This window comes from Malaclemys terrapin, chromosome 10, assembly GCF_027887155.1.
Source record: "Malaclemys terrapin pileata isolate rMalTer1 chromosome 10, rMalTer1.hap1, whole genome shotgun sequence".
In the NCBI taxonomy this organism is placed as follows: Eukaryota; Metazoa; Chordata; order Testudines; family Emydidae; genus Malaclemys; species Malaclemys terrapin.
The window spans coordinates 54,919,924-54,938,551 of record NC_071514.1 but is presented as its reverse complement, the minus strand read 5'-3'; the positions used below and the strand labels follow the sequence as shown (position 1 = coordinate 54,938,551).

The 18,628-nt window shown below is 45.4% G+C and overlaps 1 protein-coding gene across 1 annotated transcript; it reads left to right on the top strand.

Annotated features, from left to right (window-relative positions):
• The first annotated feature begins 700 nt into the window (after window positions 1-700).
• On the top strand, window positions 701-17,214 carry INTS15 (integrator complex subunit 15). The gene is made up of 7 exons (XM_054042069.1): window positions 701-822; window positions 2,426-2,624; window positions 3,401-3,622; window positions 5,788-5,953; window positions 6,552-7,079; window positions 12,203-12,242; window positions 15,374-17,214. Exons 2-7 carry the CDS (start codon window positions 2,433-2,435, stop codon window positions 15,588-15,590), a joined length of 1,365 nt encoding a protein of 454 aa, XP_053898044.1. The 5' UTR covers window positions 701-822; window positions 2,426-2,432; the 3' UTR covers window positions 15,591-17,214.
• Window positions 17,215-18,628: the final 1,414 nt, after the last annotated feature.

The following is an 18,628-nucleotide window of genomic DNA, read 5'->3' as shown; positions in this document are numbered from 1 at the left end:
CATTCCAGTAACTGAGATTAGCCAGTTTGCAGCATTGCTCCAGCCACACCTCTGATGCGCCCCTGTGCTGACATGGGGATGGCTCAGCCCTATGCTAGCGGAGGAGGGCCCTACACTAGCAGTATTCACTGCGGGTTAGCTGAGCTGACTTTCATGTGCAACGTAAAAGAACAGACCCTATGGTGCCTCAGGGTCTGCAGCTGGCTCTGGTCCATGTGAGAGTCAGCAGGGAGCATGGCACTGCAGTGCCCAAGGCTGGAGGTAACTTGACACACCCCGCTGCTCTCAACCCCACATACACGAGGGGCACCAGCCCTTCCTAACACCAACCCAGCACAGGGGAAATAAAGAGCACTCTCTTGCCAGCCCTCTGTGCATCCCCCACTCACATTATAGCATGGTTCTGGCCCCTTGAGCACTGCCCCCCCAGGCATCAACCCACACACTCCTCTCCCCCAGGTGTACCTGGCCCACGACTCCCTCTCCCCTGGGCACCAGCCCCTCCTCCTTCTCCCCTTCCCAGGCAATGGCCCCACACACCCTCTCCACCAGCCCTACACACCTCCTCTCTCCGGGTTCGACCCCACAAACTCTTCCCCTGGCCCCGCCCCTCTCGGGCGCCCCGCGCGGCGCGGCCAGCAGGTGGCGCTGTGGGCGGATGGCCGCGCACCATCCCCCTTTTTGGCCGGGCCGGGCCGCCGTGTCGCCCGCCCGCGTTGCGCCGCCCCGGGCCGCGGAAGGCCCCGCCGCTTCCCCTCGCCTCAGCCCGGCCCCGCCGCGGAGGCCGCCCGGATATGCCCGCCTGAGCGGGCCCGGCAGGAGGTACGGCCGGGAGCGGGTGCGCGCTCAGCTAGTCCCGGACCGAGCCCCACAGCCGCGCGGGGCCTCTGGGGCCGGGCCTGGGGCGGCCTCGTGGCTTCCCGGGAGCTGCTAATAGCCTCGACGGGGGAGGGGCACCTGGGGGGAAGGGGATTTGGGGGCCGAGGATGGGGGAGAGGCACCTGGGGGCCGGGGTGAGGAGGAGATTTGGGGGGAGGGGACGGAGAGAGGATGGGGGAGAGGCACCTGGGGGCCGGGGTCAGGAGGAGATTTGGGGGCAGGGAACGGAGAGAGGATGGGGGAGAGGCACCTGGGGGCCGGGGTGAGGAGGAGATATGGGGGGAGGGGATTTCGGAGGCCTGGGTATAGGGAGGGGGCACCTACGGGACAGCAGGTTTCGTGCCTGTTCTCCTAACGTGGGGGCATCACACACCCATGACCTGGGCCTGTAACTGTGCCCAGCAAGCGCAATGCTGCTCTACCTTGCCTTAGCCTCCTACCCCTAGCTGGAGAGACACTGCTGTGCTTGGCATCCCAGTAGGGAATCTGAAGCAGGGCAGGGGTGGCACAGAAACATTACAGGGTTTTTGACATGATTGGCCCTGGCAGTGGCGGGGGGCAATGCCAGCACTTTCTGCAGTATCTGAGTTTTCATTTACCAGCAAGGTCCCTAGCCCTTGCAGTTGCCCAGAAAACTTTTCCAATGGGGCCTGTGTGTAACTGGCACTTTGATGTCATCTTGAGTCTGCAGACAGGGCTCCTGGCCTGGCCTGCTCCTGGGAGGTTTGCAGAGCTGCCCAGACTGAAGCTAACATGACTGATCAGTTTCACGGTGGCTCTCTAGAACTTTGTAGCAGTGAAATTCAAGAACCAGGTATATTTCATTCCAAAGCAGTTTGTGAAAGTGCTGGGCTGCAGAAGGAGATCTGGAGCCACTGGTCCTGGTCTTCTCCCCCACACACAGAGGCTTCAGGCTGCTAGGTGTCTGATAAATTTTTCGAGTGGAACCACTGTTGCAGATATACATAGGGTCACATTTTTGTGCTGCCCTAGGTTAGTTTTCAATGAAGGTTTTTTTCTCATCCCATTCCACAAATTGGCTGTATTCGAGGCACATATATATCTATGTGCTGCCTCTGTGCTGTGATACTGACTTAGTGACAGCAGTTCATTCTACATCCTTCAGGGATTGCTCATTGTTTTCCCAAGCGTCCTAAGCATATTCAGGAGCCAGTGCCATTAATGCTTTCAGTATGAGAAACACTTTTGTGTTTCTTGGCTTTGCTTGTTTACTCAAATAAAAGTAGAGTGAGGTGTGGGCCAAAGAAAACTGAAATCAAAGGCTTTTTGGGAAAGGGTGACAGACCCCTGTCGTCTAAGTCCCAGCTGTTCTGCTCAAGAGTCCCTACATGCAAATACAAGAGAACTAGCACATAAAAAGCAGAAGCCTCTCATTTCCTTGTGTCGGGGACTTTTTAACCCAGACGGCAAGGTTCGTTGTCTGACCGCAGAGTGAGCCTAACACTTGAGGCAGAAGAACTGAGACAGATGCAATTGTTGTTGATATTGAGGTTTACTCATCACTTTTTTGTCTCTCTTCTTGCAGGAGCACAATGAGTGACATTCGCCATTCCCTGCTCCGCCGGGATGCCCTGAGTGCTGCCAAAGAAGTGCTGTATCACTTGGACATCTACTTCAGCAGTCAGCTCCAAAATGCACCTCTTCCCATTGTGGACAAAGGCCCAATTGAGTTGCTGGAAGAATTCATATTTCAGGTTCCCAAAGAGCGCAACTCCCAGCCTAAAGTAGGTAACAGGTCCTGTGAGCAAAAATACAACTGCATTTGAATTGTCCGGTAATGTTTTGATGTTGTCTTGTACTTACAATCTAGGCCCTGTTCCTGCAATCAAATCTACACAGCTGGAATCTTGTATCTCTGTAGAGGCCCACTGTTTAAATTGGGGCTACATGTAGGTATAAGGGTCCACCCATGTAGATCTGGGTGCTAGATCAGGGCCTAGAAAGATAATAGGCACTGGAAGAACCAGGGAAAGGAGTCACTTTTAGACCTTCTTTTTAATTTTTGGTTTAGTTTCTTTGGGAGTTCTCTTGGGTCCCTCTTTAGACTTTATCCTTTGCCTTGACAACAAGCTCCATGCAATTACCCTGCAAATAATATGATTAATAAACTTTCTAGCTTGATAAGTAAATGTAATGTTTGTCTCAGAACCAAGCATTTGCACACTGTACCAGAGAGGATGCAAGAACTGAAAGGTGATAAGGCAGGCTACACATGTGATACTGGGCCAGAATTTCTGCTACTGCTCAGAAGCCCTCAGACTCCACTGCTGCTGTTTGATCTTTCAGACAAGGAATTTATATGGTCCCCGAAATTGCTGGTTAGTGTGTGTACCCTGTTCTACAGGCAGTTCATGGAGAAGTATGGCCAGGCTTGCCCACGAGCAGGAGATTGAAGTGTGATGGGGAAGGGAGAAAGAGGCATATTCTTATAATGCTTCCTTTTGTTTCTGGACATGCTACATTGGGATTTACTCTGTTATTTTCTGGCTTTGTGTTTTAGAGGTTGAATTCTCTTCAGGAGCTTCAACTCCTTGAGATCATGTGCAGTTATTTCCAAGAGCAAACCAAGGATTCAGTCCGGCAGATCATTTTCTCAGCCCTTTTCAGCCCTCAAGGAAACAAAGCAGATGACGGCAGGATGGTCTTGCTAGGAAAATTGGTTTCCATGGCAGTAGCTGTGTGCAGAGTTCCTGTTCTGGAATGTGCTGCATCGTGGCTGCAGGTAACGCTGGTGCATGGATAGTACAGTCCCTAAGAGCTGACTAGGTGAACATGGTGTGCAAGTGGGTGAACTGAAGAAAAGGGGCTGTTTAGTGGCCAAAACAGTACAGGTTTAGTACTGAGAGGTGGGCTCTAGAATTCAGCTCACAGAACTCATACCTGCAGTGCAACCGTCGTGGACCCTCCAATTGCAGACTCCCATGCAGCTTAGGAAAGTCGACAGGGCAGTGCAGCGAGGGACATTCTCCCTACTAAAAAGCAACAGAGAGTCCTGTGGCACCTTTAAGACTAACAGATGTTTTGGAGCATAAGCTTTCATGGGTGAATACCCACTTCGTCAGACGCATGTAATGGAAATTTCCAGAGGCAGGTATAAATATGCAGGCAGGAATCAGTCTGGAGATAACGAGGTTAATTCAATCAGGGAGGGTGAGGTCCTCTGCTAGCAGTTGAGGTGTGAACACCCAGGGAGGAAAAACTGTTTTTGTAGTTGGCTAGCCATTCACAGTCTTTGTTTAATCCTCATCTGATGGTGTCAAATTTGCAAATGAACTGAAGCTCAGCAGTTTCTCTTTGGAATCTGGTCCTGAAGTGTTTTTTGCTGTAAGATGGCTACCTTTACATCTGCTATTGTGTGGCCAGGGAGGTTGAAGTGTTCTACAGGTTTTTGTATATTGCCATTCCTGATATCTGACTTGTGTCCATTTATACCTGCCTCTGGAAATTTCCATTACATGCGTCTGACGAAGTGGGTATTCACCCACGAAAGCCTTTGCTCCAATACATCTGTTAATCTTAAAGATGCCACAGGACTCTCTGTTGCTTTTTACAGATCCAGACTAACACGGTTACCCCTCTGATACTATTCTCCCTATTGAGGTCTATGCCAGGCAAAACTTCGTGGCTCTCGAAGCCTCTCAAGGTCTCATGCCCCTGCTCCTGTGGATTTCTTAATGTCTGCCTTAGGGGAGCCCCACCCTGATGTGCCTCCTAAGGTCCACAGGAGTGAGCTTTCATTCCCGCACCCTTCAGGAGATGTGCAGAAGCAGGCTGTTCTGCAGACAGGGAGATGGGAGGAGTGGAGAAGGGCAGCAGAGGGGAATCCCCCCACTTCCCTAAGATCTGCAGTGTAACTGTTTCTCCATATTGGTCTCCTAAAGGCTGCAGGAACAGGAAGGGGTGTAATGTGGGTGGCAGGAGACTTTGAGAGGGTGGCTTATTGTGGTGCACTGCCTCCTTCAGATCACTTAAGTACATAAAGGTTTCCATGTTAAAAACTTGGTGCTTAAAAGACATTGCAGGGATGGTGCTGGCCTGGTGAACTGCCCTCATATTTCTCACATGCTTCCCACTCACTCATTTCCTGAGAACCTTAGGCAGGGAAGCCCTGATCCTGATCCCCTTCTGAAATCCCTGGGAGCATGGCTTTCTTCCTCTGGGCCAGGTGGTCTTCAGAATCAGGAGGAGTGTCAAGTGAGGGACTGTGGTTAAGAGGACAGCAGTGGACAGAGGACATTGCTGTACTCAGTTCATAAAAGTAGAAAACTTTCATGCGAAGAGCAAAGGTTAGCGTGGTGATTAAACATCATGCTCAGTATCAGATATGTGTAACTTTGGCCAGCTGTAGAAATTCTTGCGAAGGTTTTTACCATTCAGTTACTGACTTGTACCCTAGACCTTAAATATTTTTTGTCTGGGAATGGTCAGTTTACAGATCGATCTTTCATACAGTAACGAACGAGAAAACATTTTTAGAAAATAGGGCAGCATAATAGTTGAAATAAAAAAAACCTGGCAGGGCGATATGGGCAGGTGTAGTGTCTGAAACACCTTTTAAATCGTGTTTGACTAGAATAGATAGTAGATTTCAAGTTGATAGTGTTTCTTTAATATTGTTTTTTTGGCACAGAATTATTATTATAGTCTACTGCAGTAAAGCTAAAAAGTGGCTTATAGATGGGTTTGTAATAATTGACGGTCATGGTAAAAAATGTTTGTCTTGTTCCAAAATGGTGTTTGTATCCATTTTAATGACGTTACCCTCCCTTTCATGTAACAGAGCCTTAGTGAAAAATTCTGCATCTCCCCATGGGCTGGGCTCTGCAAAATTTCTTATGTCCTGGTTTGACGTACTTGTCACCACTTGGTACTGCAAATCTCTTTCAGCGAACACCTGCAATCTACTCTGTGAGGTTAGCCCGTGCCTTAGTGGATGACTACTGCTGTTTGGTGCCAGGTTCCATTCAGACATTGAAACAAATATTCAGCGCCAGTCCTCGCTTCTGCTGCCAGTTTATAACGTCGGTTACCGCACTCTACGACCTTTCTTCAGGTAAACTGCAAATAGGCAGCATTCTCTTCTCAAAACAAATGCAGCAGTGCCCGCTGGCTGTTATGGGCATGTTTGTGTTCTCAGCTACCTATTGGCATTTTAATGGCATTCAGCACCATAGTTTTGCTAGACACGGTGCTGGGTGCAGCACTTATCCTTTGGTGTGGGTGGGAAGCTGAGACGTACAACGCAATGATGAGTGACCTCAGTCCAGTTTGTAATAGACAACTGTCCATGTAACGATTGGCCCTGTTGTTGACGGTTTTGATGAAGGGCAAGGAATGAAGGGGTCTTCTTGAACTAGGTTCAGATGTGGTTACAAAGCCAGTGAAGGGACTAGAGCTGGTGGTAATTTGACCTAGACTTCCTGGAGTAAGGGTATCTGACTAGCATTCTGAAGGTTAGATAGCTGGGATTTAGGAAGACAATAAAAGAAGAATTGCAGTAGTTGTGATAGGAAGAGAGTGATGCATGAATAAAGATTTTAGCAGAGGCTGGGCCCAGACTTACGGATGAAGGAGAGGGGGAGGAGAATGAAATTGCTGTCCCTATGCCAGAGAAGGGGACTTGCTGAGCAGTATCTCATATTTTTTTCCAGATGATCTCATCCCCCCTTCGGACTTGCTCGAGATGGTTGTCTCTTGGATCTTTGAGGACCCCCGTTTGATACTCATCACCTTTTTAAACACTCCTATTGCAGCCAACCTGCCAATAGGATTTTTAGAGCTCACCCCCCTCACTGGACTGATCCGTTGGTGTGTGAAGGCCCCCTTGGCTTACAAAAGAAAAAAGAAGGCCTCTCTCTCAAATGGCCACCTCACCAATAAAATTGCCAAGGACTCAACCACTGGAGCTGACAAAGACTGCCACCTGCTGTATTCCAAACTGCATCTAAGCGTCCTACAGGTTCTCATGATGCTTCAGGGGCACTTAACAGAGAAGAACCTATATGGCCGACTGGGTCTAGTGCCCTTTGACCACGTGGTTCCACTTGTTGAGGAAATTAACAGACTGTCTGACGAACTCAATCCACTCAATGCTTCCAAAGAGATTGAACTGGCTCTAGACAGATTGGCTCAGGCTCTGCAGGTGGCCATGGCATCAGGAGCATTGCTGTGCACTAGAGGTACGTTGCTGAAAGCAGCTTGTGAAGAGCCTGGCCTGAGATCACTTTTCTCCAGTATGTGGGTAGGCTATCCCTGGGTGAGGGAGGGATAATACATGGGTAAATGCATTAACAGAATAAATATTCCACCAGTCTTAGGAAATAAGAGATTGTTAGAGCTACAAGCTGGGTGTAGCAAACAGCTCAGGACAGAGAGTAAGAAAGGAAAGACCATTGATGAAAATAAGGGCTATGGAATATTAAGATAGCTTATTGCTTTGGGGATTTGGGAGGGAATATTCTATTCATACTTGCACCATTGCTGCCAGGCTGTGTTGATGGTTTGTAGTTTGTTTTTTGACATGGGAGTATGTTTGTCCTCTTCTGGGCCCATAAACAGAGCCTGAATGGTACAGCTGACATCAAAACACTCCAGAGATGATGGGTCCGTGGCCTGATTTAGGTCCTACACAGTTAGATAATTATGGTTCCAGATACATGTCTTTAAACCCTGTTTCCTAAACTGGTTTAAAACTGTCAAATTAAAGAATTACAGTGTAGCCGTCCATAGTACATCCTTGCAGCATAGGTTAGAGAAGGATTCAGGCTATGATTCTCCTTTGAAAAATGATACAGTGAAAATCAGAGCGACAAGGCGAGTGAGGTAATCTCTTTTATTGGTGAGAGAGACAAGCTTTCAAACTATACAGGGCTTTTCGTTGGGTCTGTGAAAAGGAGTCAGAGTGTCACAGCTAAATACAAAGTGGAACAGATTGTTTAGCATAAGTAGTTAACATATTTCAAGGTGTGCAGTGGTGGTGTAGCCATATTGATCTCAGGATATTAGAGGGCTTACACAGAGCTCTTCTTCAGATCAGAAGAAGAGCTCCGTAAGTTCGAAAGATTGTCTCTCATATCAACAGAAGTTGGTCCAATAAAAGATATTACCTCACCCACCTTGTGTCTCATGTATTTCAAGGAACTGTTCAAGGTGAAGTGGCCCATTAGCACCCCTACAGTCATGAAGGGGAGTGGCTGGAATGGGAGGGTTAGGTGGGTTACAGATTGAATTTATGGCTCATTACAACAGTATGCCATTTTATGGGGAGGGGATGGCTGTGCGTGTGTAAATTTTGCCCCAATAACTCCAGGGTAAACTTGCCCTTTTACATACATTAAAAATGTGTGCTAGCCCTTCCAACACCCTGAAATGTGAAAGTCGATCCAGGTTCTTGTGAGCACGTGAATCATATATAATAAAGATTCTGCCCTGAGTTATATTGTACAGCCCATGCCTTCAAAGTATTAACTGAGGCAGAGGTCTGCACTTCAATTAGAAGTTAGTAAACAATTCTGATTCATGAGCCAGAGTAGAATCCAGTTTGCTGTTTGGCCGGTATATTGATTCTGCAGTTTTAAAAGAAGTCAAATCTTACTTTGCCATATCTGCAAAAAGAAGAACAGGAGTACTTGTGGCACCTTAGAGACTAACAAATTTATTAGAGCATAAGCTTTCGTGGACTACAGCCCACTTCTTCGGATGCATAAGAAGTGGGCTGTAGTCCACGAAAGTTTATGCTCTAATAAATTTGTTAGTCTCTAAGGTGCCACAAGTACTCCTGTTCTTCTTTTTGCGGATACAGACTAACACGGCTGCTACTCTGAAATTTGCCATATCTGACTCTGGGTACAGGGAGACAGTTTTTCATGAAATTTCAGAGTAGGAAAAAACACAGTTTGTGGCTCTGTGTAGGTGGGCCCATATGACTGAAAAGAATTACCGGTTTGCTCCCAACACAATCTCTGGCAGGGCCACTGTTCTCTAAAGGAGCTCTGGGGAAGGACACATTTTCAGTTGTTTAAAAGGAAACGGCATCCTGTTTGTTCAACTCAGTGGTTTCTCTGCAATGGATGAGGGCCCATGAACTAGAGCATAGTGTATAAACATGAAATGGAGAATAATCCAGGTGGTGGTTTTAGCTGAAACATTTTTGAAGCCTACATTTCTAGTCTTTCATCATGGGAGAAGCAAGATTTGTTTGGGTGGGTTTTTTTGATGTCCCCTGGCCTATAATTTTTAGTACTTTTTGCACAAGATGGTAAACTTATTTCATTAGCTAAGCATTTGGATCATTATAAATCTGAGGCCTGTTAAGGAATCTTGGTGAATTTATTAAAGAGACACCAACTTGAAAATCCAGTCAACTTCTAAAAGCTGTATTAAAAGTGGGGCAGGTGTAATAACTGGAACTAAAGTCCCCCTACCAATTTGTGTGGCCCAAAAATGTCTGAAAGACCCACACAAACAAAAAGTAAAAATGGCTGGTCAAGTGATTCAACCCAAATGCAGGGTCAGCCAATCATACCATTTTCTCAGAGCAAACTTTATAACAGAACATCCGTTAATATAACACCAGAAATCTAACAAACCTTCCCCAGCTCAGGGCATCTCACCCAGACCCAAAGGTTCAGGGAACAGCCTTTGCTCCCTGAGGCGCCTGTGTGAACTTGGACCAACTCCTCTCAGCACCTGTTACACTGACTGTACACAGTATATCAAGTGCACAAAGCCAACTATAAATAAGGTTTTTCTCTAAGATTTTAGTTCTAGTAATCTTAGGTCTGTTTTGTAATAGTAGCAAGCCAAAACATGAGGTGTTTTTTTTTTTTTTTTTTTTTTTTTTAAAGCTGTCCCTTTAAACTTCCTTATTTCCTAACTACTTACTTGGCCCATCTTGTGGGGGGATTGCTATACTAGAAGAGGAAGGGAATTCAGTATAAATAGCTGCTAATCACATTTTTGGGCATTCCGTTTTCTATGGAATTGGGAGGAATTTGTTTAAAGCAGCATTAAAAGGACCTCACGACTGTATGTTCTTTAGAGTAGGATTCTGGTTAAATTGGTTGGAAACTGTTTTCCCCAGTAGAGCCGGTGTCCCAGATTCCGTTACTGGAGTCTTTTAACACAAATCTTAAAATACTTCTTGAGGAGCGTTTCACCTCCAAGCCTGCTCGGCAGGGTGCAGCTTTCCTTGGTGGGTAAATGAAGCCGTACACAGAGGAATGGGGCATATAAAGGTACAAACAGTGCCAGGACTGGTGTCCTACTCTCCAGGTAACAACTGGGGAAGAGGAAGGAAGGAGTAGCACACTTGTTTGTCAATAACAAACTTTGATACGACAACATAAAGTTCAGTTATAACGGGTGGGCAAACTTTTTGGCCCGAGGGCCACATCTGGGTATGGAAATTGTATAGCAGGCCATGAATGCTCATGAAATTGGTGGTTGGGGTGCGGGAGGGCTCCGGCTTGGGGTGCGGGCTCTGGATGGGGCTGGGGATGAGGGGTTGGGAGTGCAGGAGGGTGCTCTGGGCTGGGACTGAGGAGTTCAAAGGCCTTCCGAGGGAAACGGTGGGGGCGAGGGACCTGTCTGGTTTTAAGATTAAGTTAGATAAGTTTATGGAGGGAATGGTTTAATGGAAAAACATATTAGCCAAGGAATACCGAGCAATGGCAGGTAAATAGTATAATGGCTAACAAGGGTCAGGCTGGAGACTCTTGCCTACATGCTCGGGGATTTACTGATCGCCATATTTGGGGTCGGGAAGGAATTTTCCTCCAGGGTAGATTGGCTGAGGCCCTGGAGGTTTTTCGCTTTCCTCCGCAGCATGGGGCAGGGATCGCTAGCAGGAGGGTTCTCTGCCAATTGAAGTCACTAAAACACAGGATTTGGGGACTTCAACAGCAGAGTCAAGGGAAGGGGTAGGGACGGTTTTGTGGCCTGCAGCATGCAGGGGGTCAGACCAGATGATCATAATGGTCCCTTCTGACCTTAAAGTCTATGAGTCTATGGGCGGGGGATCAGGGCTGGGGCACGGGAGAGGGTCGGGTGGCAGGCTCTGGACAGTGCTTACCTCAAGAAGCTCCCAGAAATAGTGGCATGTCCCCCCTCCGGCTCCTATGCAGAGGTGCAGCCAGGCGGCTCTGTGCACTGCCTTGTCTGCAGGCGCTGCCCCTGCAGCTCCCATTGGCTGCAGTTCCCAGCCAATGGGAGCTGTGGGGGCAGCACTTGGGGCAGTGTGTGGAGCTCCCTGGCTGCCCATATGTTTAGGAGCCAGAGGGAGGACATGCCACTGCTTCTGGGAGCTGTGCGGAGTGGGGCAAGATCCTGACCCTGCTCCCCGGCTGGAGCACCGGAGCAGGACAAGTCCCGGACCCCCCTTCCTGGCGGGAGCTTGAGGGATGGATTAAAACATCTGGAGGGCTGGATGTAGCCCCTGGGCCATAGTTTGCCCACCCCTGAGTTGTAATTAGAAAACCAGTTAGAAAGGGCTGCAAGCGGAGTTCTGGTACAACAGTGGGAAAAAGCAGAGGCTGGTGCCTTACGAAATGTAAGCGCCACTTTGCACTGGGCAATGATATTTCTGGTGTTGCCTACATCTTGGCTGCCTGTTTCCTGTGACTGTTATTGGAATCCCTTGAGAGTACAACTAGCCAATTTCTAGCCTTTGATAACGGGGATTTTGAAGATTTGCTCTTCCTTCTTGCCTGAACCATTCCCAAACATGTGTCTTCTATCTCAGCATGACCTGAAGCAGTCTAATACTTGATAAAGAGCTACTTTGAGTCTCCATTCCTTGTCTTGTCTTGCTCAGGATGGAGTATTGCATGATGGGACATGTAGTGTTCAGGCTTCCTATTTTTAACTCTACTTCTTGTTAAAGATGAGATGACCATAGCAGTCTTCCCTTATATGAATTGGGTGCTGCTCTCCTGGCTCTAGTTGAGTTGCCAATGTGGCTGCCCCAGTTGGGCAAAGTTCTATCTGTTTAATCCGCTGAGAATTTTGTGCTGGGGTTTGTCTGCCTTGCAACAGATGTGAATTTCTGTCCATTTAACTTAAATATAAGGCAAGTGAGAGAATGCTCAACTGCAGGTGGATGATGTGCGAAATGGTTTGTGACATAAAAGTTACAGGGAAATGTTCTCTATACATATCTTATGCATGAAAGGATGAAATTTTGGGTCTCTACTAGTCATTTTATGAAATCTGACTAAAACTTCCCAGAATGAAGAGTAGAGGGGAAAAATCTTTTATTTTGCTTTATCCACACTGTTTGTTTTTCTATCCTCTTGAATTTCAGATGACTTGAGAACAGTGTGCGCTCGGCTACCACACAACAAGTAAGGGACCTTTCTAAACTTGTATTTATTTTAATGCATATTTCAAGGCATTTCTTACATGTTTGTTGAAGCAGACCTCTACCCTGAAGAGCTAATAATGTGAGTGTGTTTTTTTGGAAGGTGTGCTTTAGTCAAACACAAGTTTTGGGGATCAAAACAGGGGCAACTGCGTGAAATTTCACAGATTTATAGATTCCAAGGCCAGAAGGAACTTTGTGATCATGTTTAACACATGCCAGAGAGCTACCCCCAAAATAATTCTTAGAGCATATATTGTAGAAAAACATCCAATCTTGATCTAAAAATGGTCAGGGATGGAGAATCTGCCATGACCCTTGGTAAATTGTTCCAATGTTGAATTATCCGCACTGTGAAAAATTTAACATCTTGTTTCCAGACTAAACTCATCTAGCTTCAGCTTCCAGCCCTTGGATTGTGTTATACCTTTCTCTGCTACATTGAAGAGCCCTTTGTTAAATATGTTTCTCATGTAGGTACTTGTAGATTGTGACAAGTCATCCCTTAACCTTCTCTTTGTTAAGCTAAATAGACACTCTCCAGGAGCTCAAACACTATAAGTAAGGCATGTTTTTCCTAATCCTTTAATCATTCTCATGGCTCTCCTCTGAACCCTCTCCAATTTAACATCCTTCTTGCATTTGCGAGCACCAGAACTGGACACCATATTCCAGCAGCAGTCACACCAGTGGTAAATTAACCTCTCTACTACTGGAGAGTCCCCTCTTTATGCATCCCAGGATGGCATTAGCTCTTTTGGCCACAGTGTCACAATGGTAGCTCATTTTCAGCTGATTATCTATCACGGCCCCAAATATCTTTGAATCATTACTTGGCAGGATAGAGTCCCCCATCCTGTAAGAATGGCCTACATTCTTTTGTTCGGAGATGTATGTATTTACATTTTGATATATTAAAACGCATATAGCTTGCTTGTGCCCAGTTTACCAAGCAATGTAGATCGTGCTGAATCACTGACCTATCCTCTTCGTTACTTACCACTCCCCAAATTTTTGGGTCATCTGCAAATGGTTCCAGGCCATTGACAGAAATGTTAAGTAGCGTAGGGCAAAGAGCCCATTTCTGCAGGGGCCCACTGGAAACGCACCTGTTCGATGATGATTCCCCGTTTACAACTACATTTTGAGACCTATCGGTGAGCTAGTTTTTCATCCATTTAATATGTGCCATATTAATTTTATAGTCAATTTTTTTTTAATCAGAATGTTGTGTGGTATCAAGTCAAATGCCTTAGAGAAGTCTTAAATATATTAGATCAACACTGTTACCGTTCTCAACCAACTTTATAATCTCTCTCTCTTATGTATTAAAAAAAAAAGAGTTTGACAGGATCTATTTTCCCTGAACAAGTGTTGATTTGTTGTATTAATTACATTACTGTCCTTTCATTCTTTGTTAATCGATTACTGTATCAGCTGCTCCATTATCTTGCCCAGGATACAAGTCCAGCTGTCAGACTTATAATTACCTGGGTCATCCCATTTACCCTTTTTAAAAATTGGCACAACATTAGCTTTCTTCCAGTCCTCTGGAACTTCCTGGACTTATTTAAATCAACATTAATGGTCCAGCGAGCTCGTCAGGATGCTCTTTTAAAACTCTTGGATGCAAGTTAACTGGACCTGTTAGTTTAAAAATCTCTAACTTTACTAGCTTCTGTTTAATATCCTCCAGAGACTAGTGGATATTGGAGTGTTACCACCATATGATGAGATTATATCATCTATTTTTCCCCAAATACAGAACAGAAATATTTATTGAAGGCTTCTGCCTTTTCTGCATTATTACTGATAATTCTACCATTTCCATCTAGTAATGAACCAATACCATTTTCAGGATTCTTTTTGTTCCTAATACATTTTTTAAAAACTCTTTATTGTCCTTAACTCTGCAGGCCACAGATTTCTCCTTGTGTCCCATTGCTTCCCTTGTCATTTTTCTACAATTCCTAACTTCTGATTTGTATTCATTACTATCAAGCTCCCCTTTTTTCCCTTTATTATATATATATATATATTATAACTGCCTTCACGTCCCCTCTAAACCAGCATAGCCTTCTTCCTCAGTTGTGGAATTATGGCTTTTTGGGAATCTATTAAGTTCTTAAATGATTCCCAACTATAATTCAAGATAGTTTGACTTCTGGTATACAGGAAGTCATATTAAATGATCTAATTGTTCCTTCTGGCCTTAAAATATGTACAAATCCCCAAGCCAGGCAGACCCCATTAAAGTCAGTGAGGCTCCTCCACCGACGCAGATCAGTTTGCAGGATGAGAGCCTGGATTAAGACAATTAGACTAACAAAACAGTGAAAGTGAAATGCAATTTTAAAAATTACCTCTGCCCCATCCCTAATTCCCACCTATTGTACTTAGACTCCATGCTTAACCGTGCTGTTTTTTGTTTCTTGTTATAACCGTTACTTATTTTCTATCTTTTTAATATTAGCCAAAATATTAAAACCTGGGTGTCTAAAGGTAGGCTTCTATATCTGAAAATCAGGCCATTTCTATTTAGGTTTCTAAGTGCGGATTTAGTCTAACTTTAGGCACCTGGGGTTGAAAATGTTGGCCTTAACATTTGCTTGTTTTTAAAAAGTGAACCCTTGCCGATTTTGGGTATTTAACCCTAGCTTATATAAACCGTTGACAGTCTCACTCCTTTTTATCATCCCTCTGAAACCTGAGCCCTCATCCTCTCTCCTGCAGCCTGGCTATAGAGCCTCACAGAGCATTGCCCTTTGGAGAGATGGTAACCAGAGCCCCCTCTTTCTTGACAAGCCAGCTGTTCAACCAGGATTACTGAAAATACTTAACTCTGTTGATTGTCATGGACAGTGCTCCTTTGAAAAATACCACTGTGCATGTACCTTGCACTATACACATCAGTCTGCAGGATGTCATAAGCATAATTGCCACCTTCTCTCCCTAAAGCGCTTTCCAGTGTTTGAGCTTATGAATGTTGCTACGCATTGGCAAGGACTTTTTAGTGACTCTTGTCACGGAGCAGGCCTTCTACCAAACTGCTCCTTGTTTGGACAATTTATTATTGGAGTAATACTTACATCTATCTGGATCTTCTTTTCACAGCCTACTCCAGCTGGTGATTTCAGGTCCAGTGCAACAAGCAACCCATGCTGCTTTGCCACCAGGATTTTATCCTCATATCCACACCCCTCCGCTGGGCTATCCTGCACATGCAGCACACCCTGCGTTGCCTGCGCATCCGGCTCATCCAGCACTCCCAGCCCATCCTGTGCAGACATTTATACCAGGCATGACTTTCCCATACAGGCCTATTCGCTAAAGAACCTAACTTAAACTGTACAATGTGCACCCATTTCCCCCTGACTGGGGAAGCCTTACAGAGGAAACCCAACGTTTATGGAACCATATTTTCCTCTTTAATATTGTGTTGTGTAGTGTCTAAAAGATGGACTTTCTTCAGGAGTAGGGGAGAGGCAGATGCTAGGCTGCTCTAGCCCTAAACATGGACAATTTCTTATTAATCCATATTTATGGATGAAAGAAAAAAACAAGCCCTCTGGAATGTACGGGGTTTTTTAATATCAAATAACTCATCTAATGAGCAGTACCACTGTATTTCGTGGTCTGGTGTTTCTCACGGGTACACATCTGTCTGACTCTAGTGAGACCAGCTACTTTCTTGCTCCTTCTCATTTGTGAAGGACAGAAGGAAAACCATACCCAGACTTGCAAGTTAGTCCCCTGCCCCTGTTCTTTCTCTTTGTAAACGTTTGTACCCATGCCAATAGAGTGTGTGTACACTGTATATTTTTGGTACTGCGAATGCTTGCTTCTGAAGCACAAGGTAGGGGAGGGTAGCACTTCCTCTGAGAGGAAACCACTAAAGAAAAGAGTGAGAAGTGATCGCTTGCCTCACTTTTATCTCTCAAATGGTGTTCAGCAAATCCAATTTTTATTAGGCCTGTGCTAGGAAGGAACTTCCTTTGCAATTGCAACATCCTTGGTTTTTTGGTAGGCCTCTGGAATATCCTTTTCACATGTTCAAATCAACAAATTTGTGAAATTTAGAGATCAAATCTGGTATCACTAACTAATGCCCGTTGGCAAAAACGGATCAACGGCTTACTGCAACAAATTAGTTACTGATGTTTAGCAGTTTAACCTTTTACTGCAATTAATTTGCAGCCACACAAAAAATACATACCAATATTGTTCCAGAGAAGGTAGGTTCCCAGTACCACAGGCTTTTAATTAGAAATGGTGTACTCTGTGGAAAAGTGTTCTAGTCAAGATAATATGTTTGTCTTCTATATTACTGCCGTGAAATATATAATGTATCCCCACTCAGAATTGGGTCGTTTTCTAGCACAGTGACAATAATGCAATTCTCTAAGCCCCTTTCATTGGCTTTAGGAGAAAGCAAGGGCATCCTTTTTCTAGGAGTCAATCACTTTATTTCTTTATACATATTTCAGATGTCATGCTAATGGACAGAGAGACATGTGGCAATAATAGTTATCCAATTACACATTAAAATCAAAGGACAAAGAGATGGAAGCTGGGGCTTGGCACTTGTAATTCACTCAATAAATTACAACTGGAGAGTAATCCTGATGTTTGTCTACTTCTCTTTCCCTGGAAAGATAAAATTAATCACTTGGTAGAAGCTCCAACAAGATGAAAGGTCCTGAATCTAAGAACTACTGAGCATAAAGGAGTATGAAAAGTTATTTATCAATACTCATTGTACCATATCTCCTTTGAAAGGTTACTTGAAAGGGGGAAGTGGAGGTGATGATAATCCTGATGTGTAACACCCATGTTTATTTTGTTTTTACCTGTAGTTACTTGATTTTAAATTGTCTGCACCCTGTTTTCCAAAATTTGTGCTCAAGGATGGGCCTCCATTTTTTTTTGTTTAATTAAAACTCTTGGATTTCTTTCTTGTTTTGTGTATCTGACCTATTTCAGACACTCAAATTAAAAACCTCACTTTAAAACTTTTCTATCATCATGGCTTTGAAGGAGTATAGTTTCAAATTAGATGGTGTCAGCAGACAATTAACCTACCAAATGAATGGGGACTTTTGTTATGGTGGAGGGACCATTAACCTCTACCTCTTGGTGATTTGGGTTTGAGAATGGGTGTCCTGGATATGCATAGCATGATGATGCATGCCTGGATTCCATGCTGCTGTCAAATGGTTCTAGAAGGAATTTAAATACTCTAGCAGTTTTTAATGAGGGGTCTGGGGCACCCGGGGGGGGCACGAACAGGTTTCAGGGGGCCATCAAATAAACCAGAGAGCAGGGCCGGCGTTAGACACAGTGGGGCCCAGGGCAGAAAGCTAAAATCTGAGCCTGGGACTGAAGCTGAAGACCGAGCAAGTTAGCTTCACGGGGGCCCACCGTGGTATGGGGCTCTGGGCAACTGCCCTGCTTGCTACCACCTATTGCCGGCCCTGGCTATTAATCTGCTAGATTTGCTGGAAAACAGTTGTGGCACAGGTTGGCCGTGGAATTCTTATAGCACTGTTGGGGGGACTCAAAAAGGAAAAGGTTGAGAACCCCTGCTCTAGTTCCTATGTTAAGCCAGTTGGCATGTCATATTTACACATCTCTTATGTCAGTGAAGTTTGTAGTAATTTTGTTGATGGTCTTCAACAAGTGTAGAATATCCAGTGATGCTCTCTCCATTCAAAACCAAAATGTGCATGATGGATTCTTGCTGTGTTTTGGGGACCATTCTGGCCAGTGGCTGAACTTTAAAAGGCAAAGTTTACTGTAGACGAAGTAGAATGGTGACAGCAGCTGCTCTCACCATCAAACTGCATCTGGCACAGGAAGGGCTTACATCATCTTCTGTTTGTTATGTAGTGATCTGCACAGTTCTTAGAAAAGCCAGCAAGATAGCTTACAGCAGCAGTGCTCAGTTTGTGCATGGTGACCCTTTTGTTATTAGCAGTCGTCCATAGTCATCTGCCCATTTGCTCACTCGTAATAGGATCCTGTCATTTGTCCCATACACCTCTGCACTGATCACCATAGAGCCACCTTTGAAGCACTATGGCTACTGGAGCAGAGGCTTATGGGGTGCAAGTGGCTAGTAAAAGGTACGGTGACCAGATGTCCTGATTTTATCGGGACTGTCCCGATATTTGCTTGTTTGTCCCGCGTCCCGACCGATGTTAGGTCGGGACATAGGACAAACAAGCAAATGCTCCGGAGTCCGGAAGTGCTTGCGCCCTCCCCCCCTGCCCCGACTCCATCCCCTCCCTCCCCAAATCCCCGCCTCTTCCCCAGGCTCACCATTCCTCCTCCCTCCACTAGCGCTGGAGGGAGGCCCCAGAGATGCAG